Here is a 21,666-nt window from a genome sequence, read left to right on the forward strand (position 1 = left end):
AGAAACTGGATTTTCTCGAGAAGAGCGCCCTCTGTTGCTTTTTGGCAGGTACGACTGCTGCAATGCACCAACTACATGTTTGTCCTCAGAACCTTCAGCATTTTGACTGCGGTTTCTGTCAGGACCCGTAACAGGGTTGCGCCTCCCCAGCAGAGCTCAGCTGTCTGTCTTGACTGCTTTCAAAAGCGCTTGAGTGTCATTTCGAAATTGTTTGTGGATTTCCGAGCGCCTGAGTGTCCCTTTCAGAAAGTGTTGGCAATGCCTCTAAAGCATTTCCGGGCTCTTGGACAAGTTTTCGCAGCTGAGCGTCAAGGCAGAATATTAAGTCAGTGTGGGAGCATGACTTTGAAAACAGTAAAACCCTACAGCGCTTCAGCGGGAGGCGAAGACGCGGGTGCAGGTAAGAGTGTGCGATAGCGCAACGAGAACGGCAGGTGGCAGCAGAGGACACCGCGATGACTGCAGAAGAAGGCTCTGACACACCTGTAGCTCATTGGACATCAAATCAACAAACCAGAAACTGCAAAAATAGCGCAGACTGAACAGTGTTGTGTTGTGTCACAACAGCTGCTTCATCATGCAGTGTAAGTCCAGAATGACTTACGTCAGATTTTTTTTCTCGTGAAAGTGAGTTTTAGGAAAAGAGGTACGTTTTCAAGTTTTCCATCGTTAATATTAGTCATAAATCATTTGTTTAAAGTAAACAGAGAATCCCTCAACGTAAATACTAATTCTAATTTTAGGATATGTAAATAAATAAAAATGGACTTGGTACAACTGCCCAGTTCAACAGAACTGAATAATTGTATCATATGTTGAAAAATGAACTCCCAATGAAAATGAGTTGAGATAAATGTATTAATGTGTCAATTGCACTGTCAAAATGTCATGGTACACTGACAGTCTCATTTAGTTTCATTTTAACACATGATTTCTAACTATCACAGCAATATTTATGTTCCCTGGTGCACATTAACTGTTAACTTATTCTTTCCAAGTTTGCAAAGTTTCCAGAAGAACATTTATGCAGTTTGTGTTGTTAATTGAAACATTGAGAATATGAAGATGAGATCATGTATTTGAATCTTGCATAATTTTGACAAATTCCTATAGAACTCAGGGTATAGATATTATTTTGCTTTTAATCTTCACCCGTGGCATCGTTTGAAAGAGCACGAATCCAACACAAGTAAAACGGGAAAAAGATGGCAGTCCATCTCCGGTGGTTGTTAAGCAACAGACAGACGCACAAAAACTCACACCTAAGGGCAATTTTGAGTATCCAAGTAGTCTGACAGGCATGCTTTTGGACCTAGCGGAGGCAGAAGTACCCAGAGAGAACATGCTTTGTTTCCCCAATGATTCTTGCGACAAGGCAACAATTGCAATAACTCTGCCGCCCCATAATAAATATGTTGATGAAGATATTGTTCCCAGAATTATTCTGACCTAACAAGATGGATGTATCCTCAGAAGAGAGTAATGTATAACATTTAGCTGTTTGCAACTATTGAAGCCATCACAAATTTTCCATTTTTCAATGTTTTTATATCATCTTGAGATAAATTGCTTTAAATACTACTTGTGCGATTCTTTAGATGTTCGTGTTTTGTTCAGAATTTCACATAATGCAAAAGTTCCCTCCAGTGTTTCCTCCTTGTGTTTCTGCCACAAAATGTTCCTGAAATAAAACTGCAAACAACGTCCCACAGAGGGAGTTAAGATGCGGTTCACTTCCTTGGCGCTTGCTCAGCTCTGTGTAATTACTGTGTTTGTTTAAGGTGTAGCAGAGTCGAAAGCTCGCCTGAGACAAATTGCCTTTTCTTTTCATCCTCCACTGGGTTTGGTTTAGCAGTCTGTGTCAGCGTCTCTCACGCGTCCAGTAGCTTTGTTTCCCGGGCCTCGTCTCCCCTGGAGGCAGCGTCCTGTGGGTGTGGGAAGCAGCTGGGATGCCTGGGATGAACCTAAACAATGTCGGGTCGGCTGCCTGGTCCAACCTCGAGCCACGATATGTAGCGCACATAAACACAACTCGCGTCAGCGCAGACATTCTCCTCCTAAGTGTTGTGACCCATAATGTTTAGTGTTTTTTTAATCTGTGCATCTGTCATTATCTGCAGGTCAGACCGTGGTCTCAGAGCGAAGGGGATCTGTGATTATGGTGGCAATAAACCGCCCAGAGGTGCGAAACGCGGTGGACCAGGAGACAGCGGGGCGTCTGCTGGAGGAGCTGCAGGCCTTCGACAGCGACCCTGACTTGAACGTGGCTGTTCTGCACGGGAAAGGTAAACAATGCTAGCAAAATCTTGAGTCTCTGCTTCATGTCAATCAGAAAAGGATTCATAACGTTTTACTTTTCTTTTTTATTTTAAAATAGTGTATTTATTGTCATTTGCTGCTAAATTTATACCAGACAGAGAAAAAAGTGTAAAGCCTGAGATGTTCAAAAGGTAAAAATAAGAATTAAAAAACATCTCAGATTAGCTGTTCCGAAACTAATCTTCCTTCTTCCCTTTTTTTTGCACAAAAAGCATAAAAAGTGCTATATGAAGATAAGCATGTGGATAAAAAAAAATGTTTGTAACCTTTATTTCACCAGGAAGAGAAACTGATTAAGATTTACAAGTGTGCTGTGCTATAAAAGGGCAAAAAAATTGATAAAAACAAGACAATTTAAACCTTTAAAAAAAAAAATTAAATGATCATGTCAAGGGACCTATGAATCTGCGCTGAAGAAACGTGGCGATGTTTGTTTGGCTATTCATCCTTTGGGACATATCGCTCAGATTATAGATATCTAAAATCTGTCCTTGTTCACACAAACAAAACCCATTTCAAGTGCTTTTTTTTTACACTTGCACCTTTTTGTGAACTTTGTACTGAAGTTGAATCGTTTTTACGGCAATACCACAAAATCACTAAACATCACACAGCTCTCAAAATTAAACCATCTTCTGTTTCCATCGTCCCTTCATCCTCAAAATACTTGGATGGGAATGCCTGGAAAACCCAGACCGTGAACACAAACACCTGTGAGGTGACCAGGATCATGTCACAGCTCTAATCATAGCACACGGTGCATAAACTCCTTTCCCCAGTGGAAACATCGTCTTCAGCCGGGGACCAGCCTGTGTGAGGTGTGTCTCACACAGGCTGACGGCTCCATCGTGTGGCGCCGTCTCCACACGATGGCTGCAGACGGCTCCGGTCTACATAGTGGCTCGCTTTAAATGGGCAAAAGTCAGCCTTGCGTTTCAGCGATCACACCCCACGTTTCTGTCAGCGGCTATCGTCCGCTGCTGCTCCATCAGGAGAAGCCAGCCGACCCCTGGGCGGTGATTAGCAGCACCTCTGTGCCATGAAATGACAGGCAGGGAGGTTCCAGTGTGGATGTAATGTTTCTGCAAACATACGGAATCCATTTAGGTCAAATTAACACTGACACAGTCACTCTCTCACCTCGCTCTTTTTTTTCACTTATGATGTTGAGAGTAATTGCTTTCAGCAGGGGTTGGATTTGCTGGAACATTTGTTCTGATGATTTCACGTTCAGATTTCTTGGAGCAGCTTTTTAGCCAGGTAAGCTATGGATGTTGTTTCAGATGCGTTATTTAACATGACTAAAGGGACGTAGCAAATGCTAATTGGGTAATGGAGCACTGCTGTCATATTAAATAAATGTAGAAAGTGGCAAATCGCTTAAGATATCATTTTGTTGTACTTGGATCATTTATAGAAACTATAGAGAATACCAATGAGGGCAAAGGAAATGGCTTCAAAGATCACATATTCTTATTTTAAACCTAATATTAAGCCTCAACAATAAAGATAATTAGTTTCTGCGTTAACATACTGGCTCTGAGCCACAAATGCAATATCAAGAATTTGATGTCGAAGCAGCTAAATGGACATTGTGCTACTGTTTTCCTGTCCTGATGAGTCAAACTGAATTAAACCTTAAAGAACTCTATTGTCTTGTTCAATCAAATCGTTTTATTTTAGTTGCTGTGTCAAATACTTTGGCAACTCAATATAGGAGCCCCCATTGTTTTGATAAGTAGCAGATGCTGTTATCTAAAGAAACATATGCTAATGTGGGGCTCTATGTCTTTGTCCAGTTTGACTTCAACCTGATTGCTGGGGAAGTTGGGGGTCAAGATAACGAGATAGGGATTCAGCTCTCTGGCCAGGAGTTAAATCGTTTTGTACTAGAGCAGCGTTGTGCTGTAGGATTCAAGATTAATGTAGGGAAAACCCCTCACCACCTGCTCCAGCTGTGGTACAAACTACCACTCTGTATTCAAAGTTTTCATCGTGGTGGAACTTTTTCATATTCACTCACAATTGAACATGTATTAATGTATTTTATCAGGATTTTATATCACAGAACAGGAGTCGACAAGCTTTTAAAACCTTCTAGTTGTACAAAGACCCTAAGCATTAACTCAGAGCTTGCATGTCTTGGTTCAGATCAAGTTATATTAATTTATCAAAATGACCCAGTCAAAGTCTAGAAGTAAATGCAACTGAGAATCAGCGGGCTTGGAAAAACTACGTCCAGTCACTATCAGTCTAATGTGGCTGAACTTGAAATTTTTGTCAAAGAAAGTTGACAGACTTCCCTTCCTTTGAGAAATTCCAATCATAACCTGTTGACTGAGGAGGGTTAGACACAAATGGGAGCCACATTTATGCACTGCTTTGTGTCTGACTATTGTGTGATCTCCCCATTCAATATCTCTTCTGTTGTGACATAACAAAATATAAATAATGGTTCAAAGAGGTGTGAATGGCACTGCAAATTAGACTTTAATGGCAGACGTCTCATTTGTTCTCATCATGTGGGTAAAATTACGATTTTACACGCTGAAAAGACATTCGTCGGCCCTCATAATGCATCATCTCCTTCACGATTGTGTCACATTTTCTGTGCTGATGTCTTGCGAATAAAAACACGCAGCTCTTGCTCCTCAAGTTTCTTTAAACTGGTGTAGGATGCTCATTTCCAGTGCTGCTCCCATAAACAGGATGACACAGTTTTTTTTCTAACAACCCAACGCTGACCCACAGCTGTAATCAGAGCTCCCAGTTGATGGGTGTTGCTGGCACATGTGTTCATTAGATCATTCTCATTACTGTCACATTACAGAGAGAGGAGGATTTTATGAGTCCCTGCCTTAGACAGTGACATAGTGTTTGTTTGCCTCTTGGGCAATGTTGTAATTACCACATGAATCCAGTGGAAGAGATCTGTGGCTGCACTGCATTACTTGCCCATTAATGAGAGTATGATGCATGTGAGCGCATGCACGGTCTGCGCCTATGCATTGAATTTACATCCTTTAGGGAAGGAGGAGGATTTGTGTGCCAGCGAGCTAAAAGAAAGCAAGCTGCAAGCCAAATTGCAGCCTTTTTTTCTCTCTCTTTCTTTTTTTTTTCCCTTCCTCATCATTTTCCCTTCCTCTCTGCCATACTTTGTAATTTTGCGGTCTCTTCCAGGAGGGAATTTCTGCGCTGGTTATGATCTGAAAATGCTGGCCAATCAAAAAGCCCCCCTTAAATTGGAGCAAGATGTCACAAAGGGTCCTGGCCCAATGGTGAGCAGAGCTCGGTCTGTGATTGCATGCGTGTGCTTGTGAGGTTTACATCTACATTTCAATGTCATGTAAATCTGTAATCATGTAAATCGTAAAATCTAAAACCAGAGGTTCAGGCTGCTAGTAATTGTTTTTATTTTAAAATGTCTGAGAGAACAGGTAGTTAGGAACATTTTTGTTTTAAGTAATGAAGTAGAAGAGAGATGCCTCTTGTACTCGGCTGCTACTGGTGTGTGTGTTACAATACCTGCCAACATTTGTACCTTTGTTTTTTGATATTATAGACACAAACTTCCATAGAATTTACAGTTATGTTATTGAGAGCACAATGTAGAGAATAATTAAGATGTTGAGTTGAAATTAATGATTAAAAAAAAATCTAGATGCATGATTTTCAAATGTTTACAAGTAAAATCTTAAAGGTGTGATGAACATTCATATTCGGCCCACTAATTATTATATAGTCTTGCCACCAATTCTCAATGGGACGGACATAGCTCTCTGTGTCTATGATCATGAGTGTAGGTGGGGGCAATAATGTGATGGTCTTTACTCAGAAGAGAGCGACAAGAAAAAAACAGAAAAGAAAAAAACTAATTGATTTCTCGTTATGATATCACTGTTTCGGTTCCATTTGTTTCTAAGAGCTAAATTATTCACTCATGGAAAATTAATGCCACTCACTACTTAGGAAACGTGTTTTGTTGTTCTTTTTCTTCTTCTACACTCTATTCCCTGTCTTTTTCTTAATCGGCTGTGAGTTTGGCGTTATTGTCTGACCAAAAGTAGCAAAGCCTTGGAGAGGCTTTCTGTTTGGATTGCCAAGCATTTAACGCCATCTTCTCCACAGCACAATTCTGCCACCACCATGTTTCAGCCACACATATACAAGGGCTGAAAACAAATCTGAGCCATCAATTTCACATTTTTATTAAAAAAAAAAAGACAACCAAAAATGGTTTTTCTTCCACTTTATATTTATTTTCTCCGTTGTTTCAATGTCACATAAAAGGTTTGTAGTTCTAATTTGCAAAAGAGAAAAAGGGGGCAACGGAAACCTAAGCAATTCACTGTAGCTTCATGCTCTCTTGCAAACAGTTGGTATGCATTAACAGTATCTAAATATTATACAGTAACATTTTTATGGAGAAATACAGTCTCCATAAAAATGCTTGGTCTGCATGTTGCTGTAGGTGGTTGGGAGTGAGTGGACCTCCTATGCAGAACATGAGACCATTGTACCTCATGCAGGAAAAACATACGGCTTCATTTGTTCAGCTGTGGTCAAAACTCAAATCCTCTTGTTCCTCATTTGTTTGACAGTCTGAGAAATGAATTAGAAAATGAAGCCCAGAACATTTTGCCGAGTAGCGTTAAAAGCATAAATCGCTGTGAAGTGGTGTGAATACACACACCTTGTTTACTCTGTTTACATCTTGCATGATGACTTTAGTCGTTTCTATAGCCATGCAGTGTAACAATGTTCTGCGTATGTACGGGCTGACTGATCCAGCCATTTCCTCCAGGGTCCATCCCGTCTGCAGCTGTCGAAGCCGCTGATAGCGGCCGTGAGCGGCTTCGCTGTGGCCGGAGGGTTGGAGCTGGCCCTGCTGGCTGACCTGAGGGTGGTGGAGGAGAGCGCCATCATGGGGGTCTTCTGCCGCAGATTTGGTACGTTGCTTTCTGCCCTACAGGCCTAATTGAGATTTGGTCATTAATTTTGAGCTTTTACAACATCTGCAATAACATCAGGTCTGCTCACTTACTTATGCGGGCTGCTTTTATTGCAGCTTGGTTTTGGCAGAAGTAGTTTTCCCATATACTGCTCTGGCCTGGTAGTAAGGATAACATCCACAGTATTTGAGAAAACTCCAAGCATGATTTATCTGTCAAGCTCAAGGTTTTTCAGTCCAGTTGGAATTTGTTGTGACTCTACAGGACATTTTCAAGGCAGAGACATGAAAAAAATTACACATCCTTCTTTAGGATGTGTAAGAGTTTTATTCAAACACATTTATGCTGCAAGGAAAGACTTCAAAATCACCAATAGTTCAGTCAGTGTTACCCTTAAAACTCCATTTGAAGCAAATGCAACCAAGAGGTTTTATAGATACTTTACTCTTTTATATTGAGTTTTGTGTGAGACAGAAGTCCATATGTATTTGGGAATGTATTTTGGACCGGACATGGTTGTGTAACCTTTTGAAAGTAAAACATGTTAGCTGCCTTTAACAGAGAAGTGAAGAATAGTCATCAGTAGGTCTAAAGGAGCCATCATGCTCATTACCACATTTCATCTATATTTTTATCCAGAAATACATGATCACCAGTCATCTGACTCCCAAGTGGTTGATCCTACACTAATTTCAACTGGATTGTTTCTTTCTTAAATATTTGTCAAAGATTTTGAATGTTTACATCAGGGTAAACTCTGCGCTTAACCAGATATGAAGTAAATTGTCCTTCAGGTTTGGCCTGGTCAGAGTTGGCCTGTGCTGTTTTACAGCAGCCAGTTCAGTCATCAATCTTAGTTCATAGGAATCTGTCCTGTATATTTAAGAGTGAACAAACTTCCAGAGTTTCCTGTTTCGAAAACAACATTGTTCCCCAGCTACAATGCGTTTTTATTAAGCAGAAGGATAAGGCCAAAGTCATCACAGGGTGGTTTTCCTCTGGAAATGGATATCTGCAAATGGCCAAGAAGTTCCAGATTAATTTTTCTTTGATGCTGCTTGGGTTGGTCTGAAATGCTGCTGCTGCTACACAGTAACTCTCATTGTTGCACATTGTGAAGCGTTTTTGTTCTGGCAAGATCAACCTAGTTCTTTGGCTCATTTCTCACCAGTAGGATGTACTTTGATGTAATGGCTCTACAATTGTCAGAAAATGGACAAAGAGTGACTTCCTCGGCCCCTTTTCTTCCAAGACAGCTTTAGCTTTCAGAATCTCAGTTAATCAGCATTACTGTGTGCTTTTGACCATGCAGCAATAGTTTAAAGGACAAAACCCCCATTAATACGACTCTTCTTAGTCAGAAAAGTTATATCCTACCTAAGATAAAAACATTTTCCTTGGTGTCACTAAATATTGCTCCAAAAGACAAAATAATCTGTAAGCTTTTCAAGCAGCTCAGGAATCTTGTATTAACCTTTTCTTTATAGTAGGTATTAGTGTTATTTTAGGGAAAATATATATAAACAGGCATTTCTTAGTTGTGTGTTGATAAACTTTGCCAATCTAGAGAAAGTCTCCTAAACTAAACTTTGTGGTCCTTAAAAAAACAACACTGATGTTCAGATTTATTTTTTTCTACTGTTAGTAGAAGTTACCATCTTTCAGTTGGATTCTAGAAATGTTAAAATGTATTTTTGAATGTTTCCCTCAGAGTAATAAGCCTACCTCAGGTTTAGGCTTATGATACCTAACCCCAAAAGCAACCGGCTGTTTTTTGTTGCATCTCAGCATTCATCATCTGTCTCCTAGTACCAGGAAGTTGACTTTGTTTCTATTTTTCAGCGTCGTTACTATGTGCTCTGTTATCACCACAGCCTCCTCGTGTTTGTGCACAAGGACAGGGCCTCGAAGCGATAACGATGGTGACCGTGACCTTTTGGCTTCATGGCCACAGTCTGCTGGCCAGCCTTGATAAGTAGAGGAGGAAACGACCAACTGCCAGGTTTCCACAGCTTAGCCAAGCAGGGTTTATGGGTTATTTATGTCACAATTTCCTTATAAACATTTTCCCTTTTTGGCATTTTTACTGGTCAGGCTTGCTGCCTGACTCAACTATACTTCTGAAACATCAAGTTTTCTGTTGTAAACACACACAGAACTGATCTGGATTCCCTCTCATAAAACCCCGTCCTGCAATTCAGCGTGTAAAGAGCGGCTTTACTTCCCTTCAGCAACTCTTCTATAGATTGTAGCTATGCTTCTAAAGGGCTCAAAATATAACCAGGGTGTTATATTTTTACTGTAAATTACAGACGGTACTAGACTTGGAGTATAAACATGAAAACGTTCTCATTTGAAGCCTGTAATTTAACAGGGGAGCATCCTGGCAGAGCTCCGACTGGTTCGTGTTAAGTGTGTTACTTTCCAGTTTAAGAGACATCGTTGGGCTTCTCAATTTTAATACTTATAAAATATTTGTCATTTAATTCAGTGGAACATACAGAAACGAATATGAACAAAAAATACACTAAAGTGGATTTCTCTCCTCCGTTTCTTGGCTTGAAAAAAAATCTGATCGCCTCCTGCAGTCAAACAGATTTACAGAGAGCATTTGTTTATTTTTCTAACTTTTATTAAAGATTCACAATAAAAAGTAATTGGAAATAATTGCCAATTTATGCTTAGATCTACCACACAGCATACCTGCAGTCTTGTTTGCTGAAATGAAGCTATTATTAGATATAACATCCGATTGTTATCTCGCTGTAGTCTCAATTCAATCAAATACATATTTATAAATATTTAATTTCATATAGGTAAAGTAAAGTCTCTAATAAATTGATCTGATTGACTCCAATTTTCATGCCTCATCTCAGTGATATTGTATGTGTTTGGCATCCTATCCCTTTTTTATACTTCACATTTGTTAATGTTTTTCTTCAGTTCTGAAGTGTTTTTGTCAATATTATTTTGCACTTCAGTCATAGGAAGTCTGGAATTTTATCAGAATAACAGTCATTAAGGCTTAATTGAAATGTTGCCAGGTTGGTGTTTCTCTACTGATACATATAATTAAACGCATTCAAAGTCAGGTTATTCAACAGCACCTTATTCAGGTGTTATTTTTTGGAAGATGAACAGAGTGTACTCTTAAAATTGCTATTCATTTCAATAATTTTACACATGTGTAGTACCATACCAGCTACTTACCTGAACAATGGTTGGAGAGAAATGTTGGAAATTTCAGAGTGTATTAGTGCAGGTTTATTCCTCTCTATCTGCAAACGCTCAGTAAATCCAGCGTCTTCCATCAGCTCAAAACTATGTCAGGCAGGGAGAAATGTTGCTGCGGTTTTTACATATTAAGTTGCACATTTCTCCCCCAGTGATTAATTTTCTGGCGTGTCATTGCCTCACATTTTCAAGGCTTATTTGTCAACACGTTTGAGTTGTTTCCTCCAGCTAAGTTAAAACTGCTGTTTTTTTTTTTTTTTTTATATTTGATGCTACAGTTAAGAACGGTTATTACTTTTCGCTAAGGAAACGTGCATATTTATGAACATTTTCTGCAAAGCCTAACCTTCCACAGCTAACGTTTTAACTTTTCAACTCGGACGTTGGTTTTCTTTAGATGAAAATATTGATAAAGGGACATTAGAAGAATTTAATGAAGCAGAACAACACAAACGGAGGCTTTAGAAGTAAAAAAAAAAATTGTTTTAAGCCAATTTAAACAACTTTAAAAAAAATCCCTTTACCAACAAAGGCATTGCTGTTCTTCAGTTTATTTAAAGATCCAGTGTCTCTTAGCCATTATTTCCTTTTAATGGACAGATTCTGTAACCGATTTTGGGTAGGGCACAGATGGCGGTCGCCTGAGGGAATCCCTGGTGGCTTTGGAGTTGAAAACCCTTCGGAGACGCGCTGTGCTCCTCTGATGTGGGCCAATGGCTACCACAAAGATTTGACAGTTTTCTGGCACAGTATTGGCTGCCGAAACCTGCGGCTTCCTGTCTGGGGCCCCTCGGCTATGCCAGGGAGGAAATGAGAAGGAGGAGAAGGTTGCATCACAGGAATCTGGTATTAGAGTCTACAGCTCTCTGAGTTCTCAGAGACCTGAATGAAAACCCACAGTGCTTACTTAAATCTCCAATGTTATTTTGACTCCTTAAACCAGAGGAACAAGTAAAGCAGGGAAAAAAAAAGCTGGCATATGAAAATGTAACTTAAAAGTACTAATATTTCATTCAAGAACCTAAATCCTGGGGGTTGTTCAAGGTTGATCCATTGTCACCCCTTTGATTCTTTTGTTGTGACTGAAAATGAAACCCTTCCAAAATACACACCACCTAATCTTCTGCATCCTTCAAGTCCCTGCTTCTTCTCCGTTTCCCCTTGTCAGCGCTCAGTCCCGTCTCCGTAGCTGTGCAAGACTGATGGAGAGGAAGAAAAGAAGCCAGGGTTTTGAACCAAAGTCAAACCGCAATCCAAGAGCTAACTTGAAATCAGCCAATCCAAACACCTGCTCAGAGAGTCTGAACCTGACCGACATAGTGCACTGATTACATCATCCGACTTCAAACCAGCTCTGTTTAATCTGCAGGATTTTCCCTTCATGAGGAATGAATGAACAGAGCTGTCACACCGCTGTGTTGGGAAAACAGACAGGATTACAACTGAGTAAACACATGTGAGCATTACGCTTGTTTTTTTTTTTTTTTGTTTCTTTTATTCGAAAACATTGAGATTACACTAACTGAATTTACATTTGTCTGAAGGCAAAAGAAGACTCTTAAAAATAAATTTGATGAAGCCTGTAGTGCAGATATTGTGTGATAATTGCTGTAGCGGCTAAAATCCTATATTTTAGGCTTGTGCTTGCTTTTCCTGAAAGGAGTTGGCTGTACGTGCGCTCTATTAAGAGTCATAATGCCAATCTGCAGTTTGACTTATAATAAGGTGATTTATTGTCAGAACGATGTCCATCATCTTACTATTTCCATTTAGAACCACATAAATTTGACATCAATCCAAACAAGCACAGTAGAACACTGTTGCCTCTTCCCATTAAGACCTGAACAAAATCATGGTTGACCTTAAATACCCCCATTCCCCATCAGACACTCAGAACTCAAAATGAAATACGCCCCCTGGTGGCGATGAACACAGGAAAGGATAAATGGCTCCTGCAATTGCAATGCCTTCCTGTAAATTAGTTTTTATATTACCGTCTTAAGAGTTTTCACAAAACGCGAACTTTTTTTTTCTTTCTTAATTTCATCAGGTTCAAACTACAAAACTCAATGTATTTTGCAGGGATTTTATGCCAAACCAACACCAAGTACTGCGTAATTATTTTGTGGAAGAAAAATCTTCAGTGTCTTGATAGAACTTTAGCCAACAAACATCATCATGAAGACCAATGAACACAGCAGATTGCTAAGTTTGGGTGAAGTCAAAAACAGGGTGCTGTTACAAAACAATGCTCCAAACTTTGAAAGTCTTATTGAGCACTGTTCAGTCTGTTAAAAACAAAGTGTATGCCATCATTGCTAACTTAATAATACACATCTGTGCATCAAAGTTGACAGCATGGATCAGGTCAAGCGAATCCACGGGGCCTATAGTAGGCCAGGAGTGACCACAGACATCCACACATCAGGTGAGAGAAACTCTTGCCCTCCATAAATGATTCTGTGGACGAGTGGAAAGAAGAAAGTCATTTTGTAAAAGAAAGGAAGAGATCATGTTTGTAGTTTGCCTGAACTATGCAAGCAACAATTCTTTTTTTCTTTTCCCACGGTGAAACATGCTGTTCTTCTCATCATGCTGTGGGGTACTTATGTCCATTAGGGAGAAATAAGCTGGGTAGAGTTGATTGGAATTAGAGTGGAGAAAAATACAGGGCAATCTTTGTTTTAAAAGCGTGTGGGAGGCTGTAAAAGGCTGGAGGTTTGGTGGAGGCTTACCTTTCAGCAAGAAATCAACCCTTAAAATACAGCCAGAGATGCAATAGAAGATAGAAGAGCCGACTCAGAGTTCAGATGTGAGAATCTGTGGTTACGCTTGAAAATGTCTACCATGAGATGCTTTCTATCCAATCTGATTGAGCTTGCGCTGCTTTGCTAAGAGGAACTGGGAAATGATTTAGTCTCTAGGTGTGTAACGGTGGTAGTCATACCTCAAAAGATCTCTAGCTGTAATTGCAACAAAAGTAATTATTCTGGGGCTCTTAATATAAATGCTTGCCACACTTCTTTGGGTGATGTAAAAACATTTGAAAACTACGTACTATTTTCCAAAGACGTGTGGCAATTTCTTACTATTATAAAAAAAAAATTAAAAATTCCCATTGAAGTTTTTGGCTGTAACATGTACATGGAGTATGGGACATTTGGCGGCCTCACTTTCATCCCCGTCGGTCAAAAGTCGTGAAATCAAATTAAAAGTGTGGCACCCATCTCCGACCCAACCCAACTAAAATATTTTAATTGATTCCCAGCAAGCATTTCAAAGCTTCAAACTTCCGCCTGAAAGTCCGCTCTTTTGCCTCTGTCCATTTAGTCTGGAGTTATCCGGAAACTGTTAATCCACATCAAACTTAATCGCATTACCCTCATGGGAGGCCATTGTGGTAGGTTTAGCTTTGATGTGGTCAGGGTGCCAGCAGGACCAGGAGCCAGCTCGAGTCCCTGAGTGTGTCATGTTTCACAGCATTCTTGCTTTATAAGTATCTGTGGACTGGCGGATGTTTGGTCCCAGCCAATTTCCAGATAACCTTTGTGGTGAATTTCAGTGTTTTCAGGGAGATATTACCAGTTAGATATTAATGACTCATATTGTGCTGCTTCCTCAGGGCTAACGCATATCAAAGTGTGCAGAAAGCAGATAAAACACAATGATTCTTCTCTCTTCCAGACTTCTCGTTCATTCCCGTCAGATAAGCAGTGATGATCCCGTGCTGCAGGAAATGAGCTGCCTCTTACATGTGGTTATATAACAATAGGCTGTGCTGACTCATGTCCAACCTGGCAATAACAAGCCTCTGTTTCGACAGTAGACTTTTCTGCATTTCAGTCAAGATGGCTGCAGACTTCTTTCAAATGGTTTGTCCAATACTGACTTGTCTTCCATTCGGCTCTCTAATGCACAATGCCTTCTATTAAAACAAAAAGTCTCCACCCCAAATCACACGCAAAGTTTTTTTTTTAGTCGAAAGCTGCTTCAAGGAGCAATTCACCAACGTCTCATTATGTGTGACAAAGCAGAGGTCTGCCAAACGGCATCCGAGAGACCGCACTATCAGAGGGACCGTGGACGAGGAGGTGCTGGAGACGGCCGCGGGGGATAAGAAGGGAGATCCTTCCGGTTGCTGATAGCAGTGGTGCCAACAGCAGCACCAAATCCAGACAGACTGAGGTCAACCTGCCTCTTTATCTCTTGGTCTTTAAGTCAGGCTTTGTCCTCCTCTGGCTCGCTCCACCTCCCTGTGTTGTCACGCTGGTTTCTCAACATTTGTATTTCTTTGTTGCTTAATTTTCCGCCCTTCTGGGTTAATTTCTTAATAGATAGCTGAGGCTAGCTATAATACCCTCTGGTTAGAATAAAAAAATGTTGGCAGAGATTTCTGCTTTAAAAACAGGTGACGTAATGTCTTTTTATTGACACAGTTTAGGCCTTTTAGTACCATTTGAGTGTAGTTGTTTGTTCCTTTATGACCAGTGTTTCTTGATGGCTACTTCCAGCAGGATAAATTCACAACTGGTTTCTTAAACATGACAAAAAGCTGACTGTTGCCTAAAGACCTCCAAAGTCACCAGATCTTAATCTACTACTTGGAAGGTGATGGTATGGCAGACGGCCATCATGGATGCGGACAAATCTGAGGTATTTGCAGGATGTGCAATGTTGTATTTAAAAACACAATTGATTGGCACAAGAGGCCTTTGACAGTTTCTAGATACAAAATTGGCAAAAGAAAGGTGGGAAGACATGCAGCAAGGTTTGCAAGATCAGGAATTGAACTCAAGACGATCACGTCAAAGACTATAACCTCTGTACACGGCCAGCTCTAACACTGCTTCAGGTACAGACAATCTAACATTTTGAACACTTGTGGAATCTATGACAAATTTGGGAAGCTCTAACAATGAAACAGATTTCAACCTGGTTTTAGCAAGGAGCTGATAAACAGTCTGGTAAGTTTTGATAAAAAGAGACTGAGATTCTTGCCTGACGGTTGAAAGCAAAGAAATTCATCAACAAGGGTGAGATGACTGGAGAGACTTAATATGTCTGCAGTGCAAGTATCAAAAACTCCAATGTTTGAGAACTGTAAAATGTTGTATTGTTGGACAATGAAATGGAAATCTGACAAGATTTAGATGATTTGTGATGTGAGACCACCGGATCACCATTGGTTCATTAATAACAAGAAGAAGAGAGGAGCGCAGTAAGGAGGTAACAGAAGTGTCCTGGACCAAATCCAAATGCATTACACATGCCTTTTTTTTTCTTTCTTTTTTTTTTTCGTTACCAGGGATCTGTGTAATTTGTATATTTAACTAAAAACAAAAGCATTGAGGTAATATTAGTGCTATGTTCCACCTGCTCGAGGTGTTTATCTTCAAAGTCTGTAAACACTTCTCTGATTACAATCAGCTGTAAAACTGGATGAAGCCTCACGTTACCAACAGTGTAGTGCAGCCTGAGTCTGATCACAATCTTTTGTCAGCCTGCCACATGTATGGCAACAAACAAAGAAAAGCATAAGCACAATCTGATCACTTGTTACCGTTTCGCATATAGAGAAGAAGAAAAGGGAAAATGCAATCTGAAAGGAAGCATGATGATGTGGGGTTATAACAACATGTTTGACACATGTGCTCCCAATAAGGGGTGGTCAGATGGAATCAGTGACTTGGAGGAATTAGGGAGTTGGGATTGTGGTGTGGAACCGATCGGGAGAAAGTGTGCCAGTTCCAGCTGGTGCTCCTTACAAATTAGGATAAATGCCAGAAGCTGACTGTTCCTCGCAGTGCACTCGCTCTTTCCTCCGAACCCCAAGTCTCTGTGGGACAGGGAAATAATATATAATTAAAAACGTTTCCTGTGAGAATACCAGAGAGGAGTTTGAGCTCATATGACCAGATGTAAAGAAAGTATAGGAGCGTAGCCATTTCGGAGCTTTGTTCCCACTGACATAAGCAACCTGTGCTTCTGCCTGGAGAATTAGATGCTCTTATTACACTCACATGTCGGCTCACCTTGTAGGGAATAGCTTACCTTATGTTTTGGTTAAGATTTTGAGTATTTTCAGAATGGATTTTTTCAGGAACTTGTACTTTCACGCATGTACAAACTTTCTAATGCAAAACAAGCCTTCATTTAACTTGAAGTGGATTTGATCAGCAGTTTTGAAAAATTTGCCTTCAACAAAAATGTTCCATAATTTTTCAGGGAATGAGATTACAAACTGTGCTAAAGGAGTGATGGATTTTAAGAAATGTTTAATTTACGTTTTATAAAAAAAAAAAAGGCATATCATTAAATTACATCCTTCTTAATGATCAATTGAAAAGTCTTTATTGGGATGGCAGCAAATGGGCCCATCTTATAATTCCTGAGGACCTTTTACATGTTTCCTCTGGTGTTTCCACAACGTGTCTTTGAGTATAGAAGATCTGTTATCTTGATATTTAGCTCCCTCCACAGATTCCCTGTCAGATTAAAGCTGGGACTCTAAAATCTTATTTTTATTTACACTCATATGGAGCATGCCTCTAACTTTAAAAGAGTTGAGCCGAGAATTATCTGAATAATTCTCGGCTCAACTGTAGATCTCAAATAGTACAAATGGGATTTCAAAGTATTTTGGGAACTCTTTACTTCATTTATTTTTGTGTTTTCTTAAACCTTAATGTTTTTCTAGGAGTTCCCCTGATTGACGGAGGGACAGTGCGGCTTCCTCGCCTCATCGGTTTATCAAGAGCGCTTGACCTGATTGTGACCGGGCGGCCAATCGGCGCTCAAGAGGCTCTGTCCTACGGACTGGCCAATCGAGTTGTTCCTGATGGACAAGGTACTTAAAGTAGTTTGAACATATCGCCATACTTGCTTGTAGTTTTTTTTTTTTTTTTTTTTCAGAACTTGAAGAGGAAACATTTTGAAGAAGTTTCTTGTTGAAAGCTGGGCATTTATTTGAGCAAATTGAAAAATATTCTTAAAGCTCTATTAGGGAATGAGCTGGAGTCCGAGGATTGATGTGTTGCATTAGTGCCTGAAAGATCCAATGCAGATTATGGTTCTGTGTGCTCGGTCCGACTCAGTCTCTCATTCCCTCATCTACCCGCTTGGATGTTGCAGGATGATTAGCTAAATTCTTTCAGGAAGTTCTTCTACCCACAGTTTAGCCGCAGCCTAATTGGCCCTGTGAAGGATAATCACTTAGCACACATTTAACATCAGAGGGAAAGGAAGAAGTAGCAGCTTCTAAACATACAGAGGCAGCATCAAAGTGTGCCATCAGCAGGGTTAGTGTTTTCCATAGGAGGAATCTGGATTAGGTCCAGGGCTTTGATGTGGGTCAGGAGGTGTAGTGACGTACAGCTAGGAAACCTCAGCCGCATTATGAGGAGTCTTTTCCTTTGTAGCTCTTCATGAGCACTCTGCATGCATTTTCCTTCACATTCAGCCACATTTGCTATTCCGTGCACACATACGTTGTGTTTGTGTGTCTAAGCTGCCATGGTAGTTTTTGAAATGGGTAGTTTCTCAGGGCGGCATCAGAAAGGGCTGTTTGGACAAACGTAATGTTAAAAAAAAAAATCAAACCTCTCTGACAGTTACACCTTTAGCAAGTTGACTACTGCTTTTTTGTTTGTCCACTTAAATAGATGATTCTACATGCTCTGTTCAGGAATGCTTTAAATTTTGTCCTCCTCCAGAATTTAAATCATTTTCCTGCCTTTTGATCGATCGGACGGTCACTCATGCAAGAACTGCCACTGGTAAACTGACTGGCTTTACGTTGCAATCACAGCGTTGCAGACAGCCGTGCAGCTAGCAGAGCAGATCAGCTCCTTCCCTCAGCAGTGTCTGCGGACGGACCGCTCCTCAGCCGTGTACAGCTGCTACGACGCCCCGTCCTTCACACAGGTATTCTTCATTTTACACAGTTCACAGTGGCACTAGTGTTTACGTGACGGACCGGTTTCTCAGTTCACACCCAATTCTGCTTCAATGACTTCTGGTCCTCTACGTTCACCGGACAAAGAAATGCACAGAAGAAAGTTGTTCAAAGGTTTTAACACCTGATGGCGTCTTAGCATCAGAAATTCAGCAAAGGGTACGAGAGCAAAGTGGCCCGATTACACACATTATTTGCAATGAAATTTGAAAACCATGCATTACATAAAATGTTGCACAAAGTTCCAATGAAACGCACAGAATTTTGTAGTTGTTATGGTATTTTGTAACGTGGTGGCACTACGACCAAGAACAGAATATTTAGCCTGACTGGGTCTCCTAATTGTTTGGAAAGACATATAATGAAAAAAATACATCAGGTGTCGGGTTTGAGGCAGCGAGAGTCTCAATTTGAGTGTGGTACCTGAAATATAAAATTCTACAAAAATATTGCATCCAATTCATCCTTTTCGATTGCAATTTTGGACGCATTAAATACGCCATGATGACTTTGATTTAATGTATTGGTTGTTTATGTAGGTGAGTTGGTATAAGTAGCTTTCTCCAGGATGTTTCTCCAGCTTAAAGGTGGTAAGCCCTGTTCTGAGTCATTTTTATTGGTTTAATTTTTTGTCCTTTGCTCTGCCCAGGCCATGCAGTATGAATTTGATCACGGAGTTCAAGTCATCCAGTCTGAAGCGATTCCTGGGGCTATCCAGTTTTCTTCAGGAGTTGGACGAGGAGGGAAATTCCCCTAGCATTTCACATGTAGGAGGATTTATGAACTGTGACTTCAGGTGATCTCAGTCTATTGTTGCCACAAACTTGTGTTGCAATCAGTTGAACTACTGCTTTACAACATGCAAAAATCAAGAATATAGAACACAATGAGAAAGTTTTGTATCAGCGCAGAATGCTTCGTATGGGAAATGAAATCTTTATTAATTACCTTATTTTCTCCATTAAAATAATAAAAAAATTGCCCTGTAATTGAGCTTTTCCCCCCCATCTATTTAAAATGTATCAAATCATTTCTCAGAAATATTTGTGTGCTTAGCAAACCAGGGCTTTAGCAGATTACCACAAAACAAACCCAACACAAAGGATTTCAGTGGCTTCAAAAGCATCAAACCTGCACCATCTTGTCACCGATTCCTTGAACTGATGCGAAAACCACTTGATAACCGTCTGCTTGCATATCTGTGCAAGCTTGTGTGAATAAATCCGCAGACCTCTTGTCAGATCTGTGCCAGGTGTAAAAATTCCTGTGGCTACGAAGTGGAGGCTTTAGCTTCAGAGAGAAATGTGTGCAAATATGTCGTACGTATGACGCTTATGGCTGTTTGAAAGTTTGAACTCCTTTTGTTTTTAATAAACAAAGGTTACACAAGAAGGCCTAAACCCCAAAGTGTATAGCGGTGAACGTCTTTGTGGATGCACGGTTGTGCACACACGCGCGCGCACACACAAAAAAAATTCATTAGGTTTAGGAGGTGTCCTGTCTAGACGCTGTGATGACAGGACACAGAACTCCTGTTTAATGTTTCCTCCTCCTTCTGCTTCCAGTTCAACCCAACACACACACACACACCCACACACACACACCCATCCACCCACCCATACACACACACACACACACACACACGCACACACACACACACACACACACGCACACACACACATCACCTGCTCCACCTCAGGCCATAAACACACACTTGCAAACATGCCCAACTGATCAGCGTCAAATAAATATAGCTGAACTTAAGTGCTGTTTAAGTTCCTGTCAGTCTGGTCTGCTCGTTTATCTGGATCGCCATGATGGCGTTTGAGAGCAGTGGGGTCCGGGATCAGCTGCGAAGCGTTTATTTATTTATTTTTTCTTTTTCTGTTTGTTTTGTTTTTCCGATCTCGGTAATGTTTGTTTAATATGACACGACAAAGATTAATGGCGCGCGAAGCTTTTAACATGGATCTGTTGCTTTTTGTTACCTCGCACTGACTCACACGGTGCGAGGCGGTAGAAATGACCCATTTCCTTCCATCGTTTTATCCAGAAAATAATCACCACTTTGTTTTCCTGTACAGTCCTGCAGCCAAAAAGGCTTCTTCTAAAAAAAAAAAAAGAGGGAGAGAGAAAAAGAAAACCTAAAATAATTTCCACTGAAAGGATTGATTTTTGTGCAGCTTCAACACAAAATCCATGCTATGAATCAGAACTGTTTTTTTTTTTTTCAAACAAATGGAAAAATGGCTTCTAAGAGGAGTTAAAAATAGACAAATAAATTACTTTAGTGACAGCAGATTTTTTTGGCAGCTGGAACTTTCTGTTCTGGTTTTATTATTCAAGCCATTTGTTTCATGCAAACTTTTCAGACTTTTTCATATTTAATTTTTTTTTTTTTTTCACAGATTCATTGTTTGTAGCCTGAAAGCCACCCAGCAGAGGGTATTTGTGTCTGCCTGGTGGTGGTGGAATGTGTGGCTTTGATGCTGCTTCTCACTCTTCACATGCAGATAAGATAGGCTCTGGGAGCAGCAGTAGCAGAGACACCAGGACATATGGACACCTTTGAGCCTTATCATCAGGACCATCACAGGCTGAAGGCACCATGGAGACAAAACAGGGCAGGAGTGACGGGAGAGAAAGACAGGAAGGGGAAACTACGGTTTCAAGGAGTTCTTTTTTTTTTTTTTTCTTCTTTACCCTCTCGTTTACTTGACTTTTCTCTACTTTGAATTCAAATCAAAAATGTTGACTAAGTGATTCATTGAGCGCTCCCTCTGAGCAGATGTCTTGGGAGATTTGCTTTATCTACTCAACATAAATAGTTTCTGTTTCCCACCACATTCAGGTGCTCTAACAATGGCTGAGTCAGTGAAACGTTCAGTCCAGCCAGCTCTAAGGGCCCATTCATCAACATGTTGCTGAGCAGTGCATTACTATAATCCATGATTTGTCAAACCAGGACCTCATTTTTTTTATTTTTTTGTGGCTGGCTGTAGATTTTTCTTTGGGCTGAAAAGTCAGAAGACGTTCCTCGTTCATTATTCCATCCAGCACCGCTGTCAGTGAAACGGTCATTATGATGCCACCACAGCCATGGAGTGACTGGCTCAGTCATAGAACATGAGCTGTTCAAATAAATCATTAGAAAACCCTAAATAAAACAAATACCAGTAAACGATAGATATATTTTTTATTATTATT

The 21,666-nt window shown here is 40.3% G+C and overlaps 1 protein-coding gene across 3 annotated transcripts; it reads left to right on the forward strand.

Annotated features, from left to right (window-relative positions):
• The first annotated feature begins 138 nt into the window (after nucleotides 1-138).
• Nucleotides 139-20,987, forward strand: zgc:101569 (uncharacterized protein LOC449822 homolog). Of its 3 annotated transcripts, XM_055037425.1 has the most exons (8): nucleotides 139-400; nucleotides 2,121-2,285; nucleotides 5,500-5,597; nucleotides 7,124-7,268; nucleotides 17,203-17,352; nucleotides 18,313-18,428; nucleotides 19,109-19,226; nucleotides 20,973-20,987. In XM_055037425.1, exons 1-7 carry the CDS (start codon nucleotides 259-261, stop codon nucleotides 19,214-19,216), a joined length of 924 nt encoding a protein of 307 aa, XP_054893400.1. In that variant the 5' UTR covers nucleotides 139-258; the 3' UTR covers nucleotides 19,217-19,226; nucleotides 20,973-20,987. The 3 variants fall into 3 exon arrangements, with proteins under 3 accessions (XP_054893400.1, XP_054893399.1, XP_054893401.1); XM_055037424.1 differs by lacking the exon at nucleotides 20,973-20,987 and having other exon boundaries at nucleotides 19,109-19,908; XM_055037426.1 differs by lacking the exons at nucleotides 139-400; nucleotides 20,973-20,987 and adding an exon at nucleotides 571-646 and having other exon boundaries at nucleotides 19,109-19,908.
• The last annotated feature ends 679 nt before the right edge of the window (nucleotides 20,988-21,666 follow it).

This window comes from Poeciliopsis prolifica, unplaced genomic scaffold, assembly GCF_027474105.1.
Source record: "Poeciliopsis prolifica strain line A6 unplaced genomic scaffold, Auburn_PproV2 SCAFFOLD012, whole genome shotgun sequence".
In the NCBI taxonomy this organism is placed as follows: domain Eukaryota; kingdom Metazoa; phylum Chordata; class Actinopteri; order Cyprinodontiformes; family Poeciliidae; genus Poeciliopsis; species Poeciliopsis prolifica.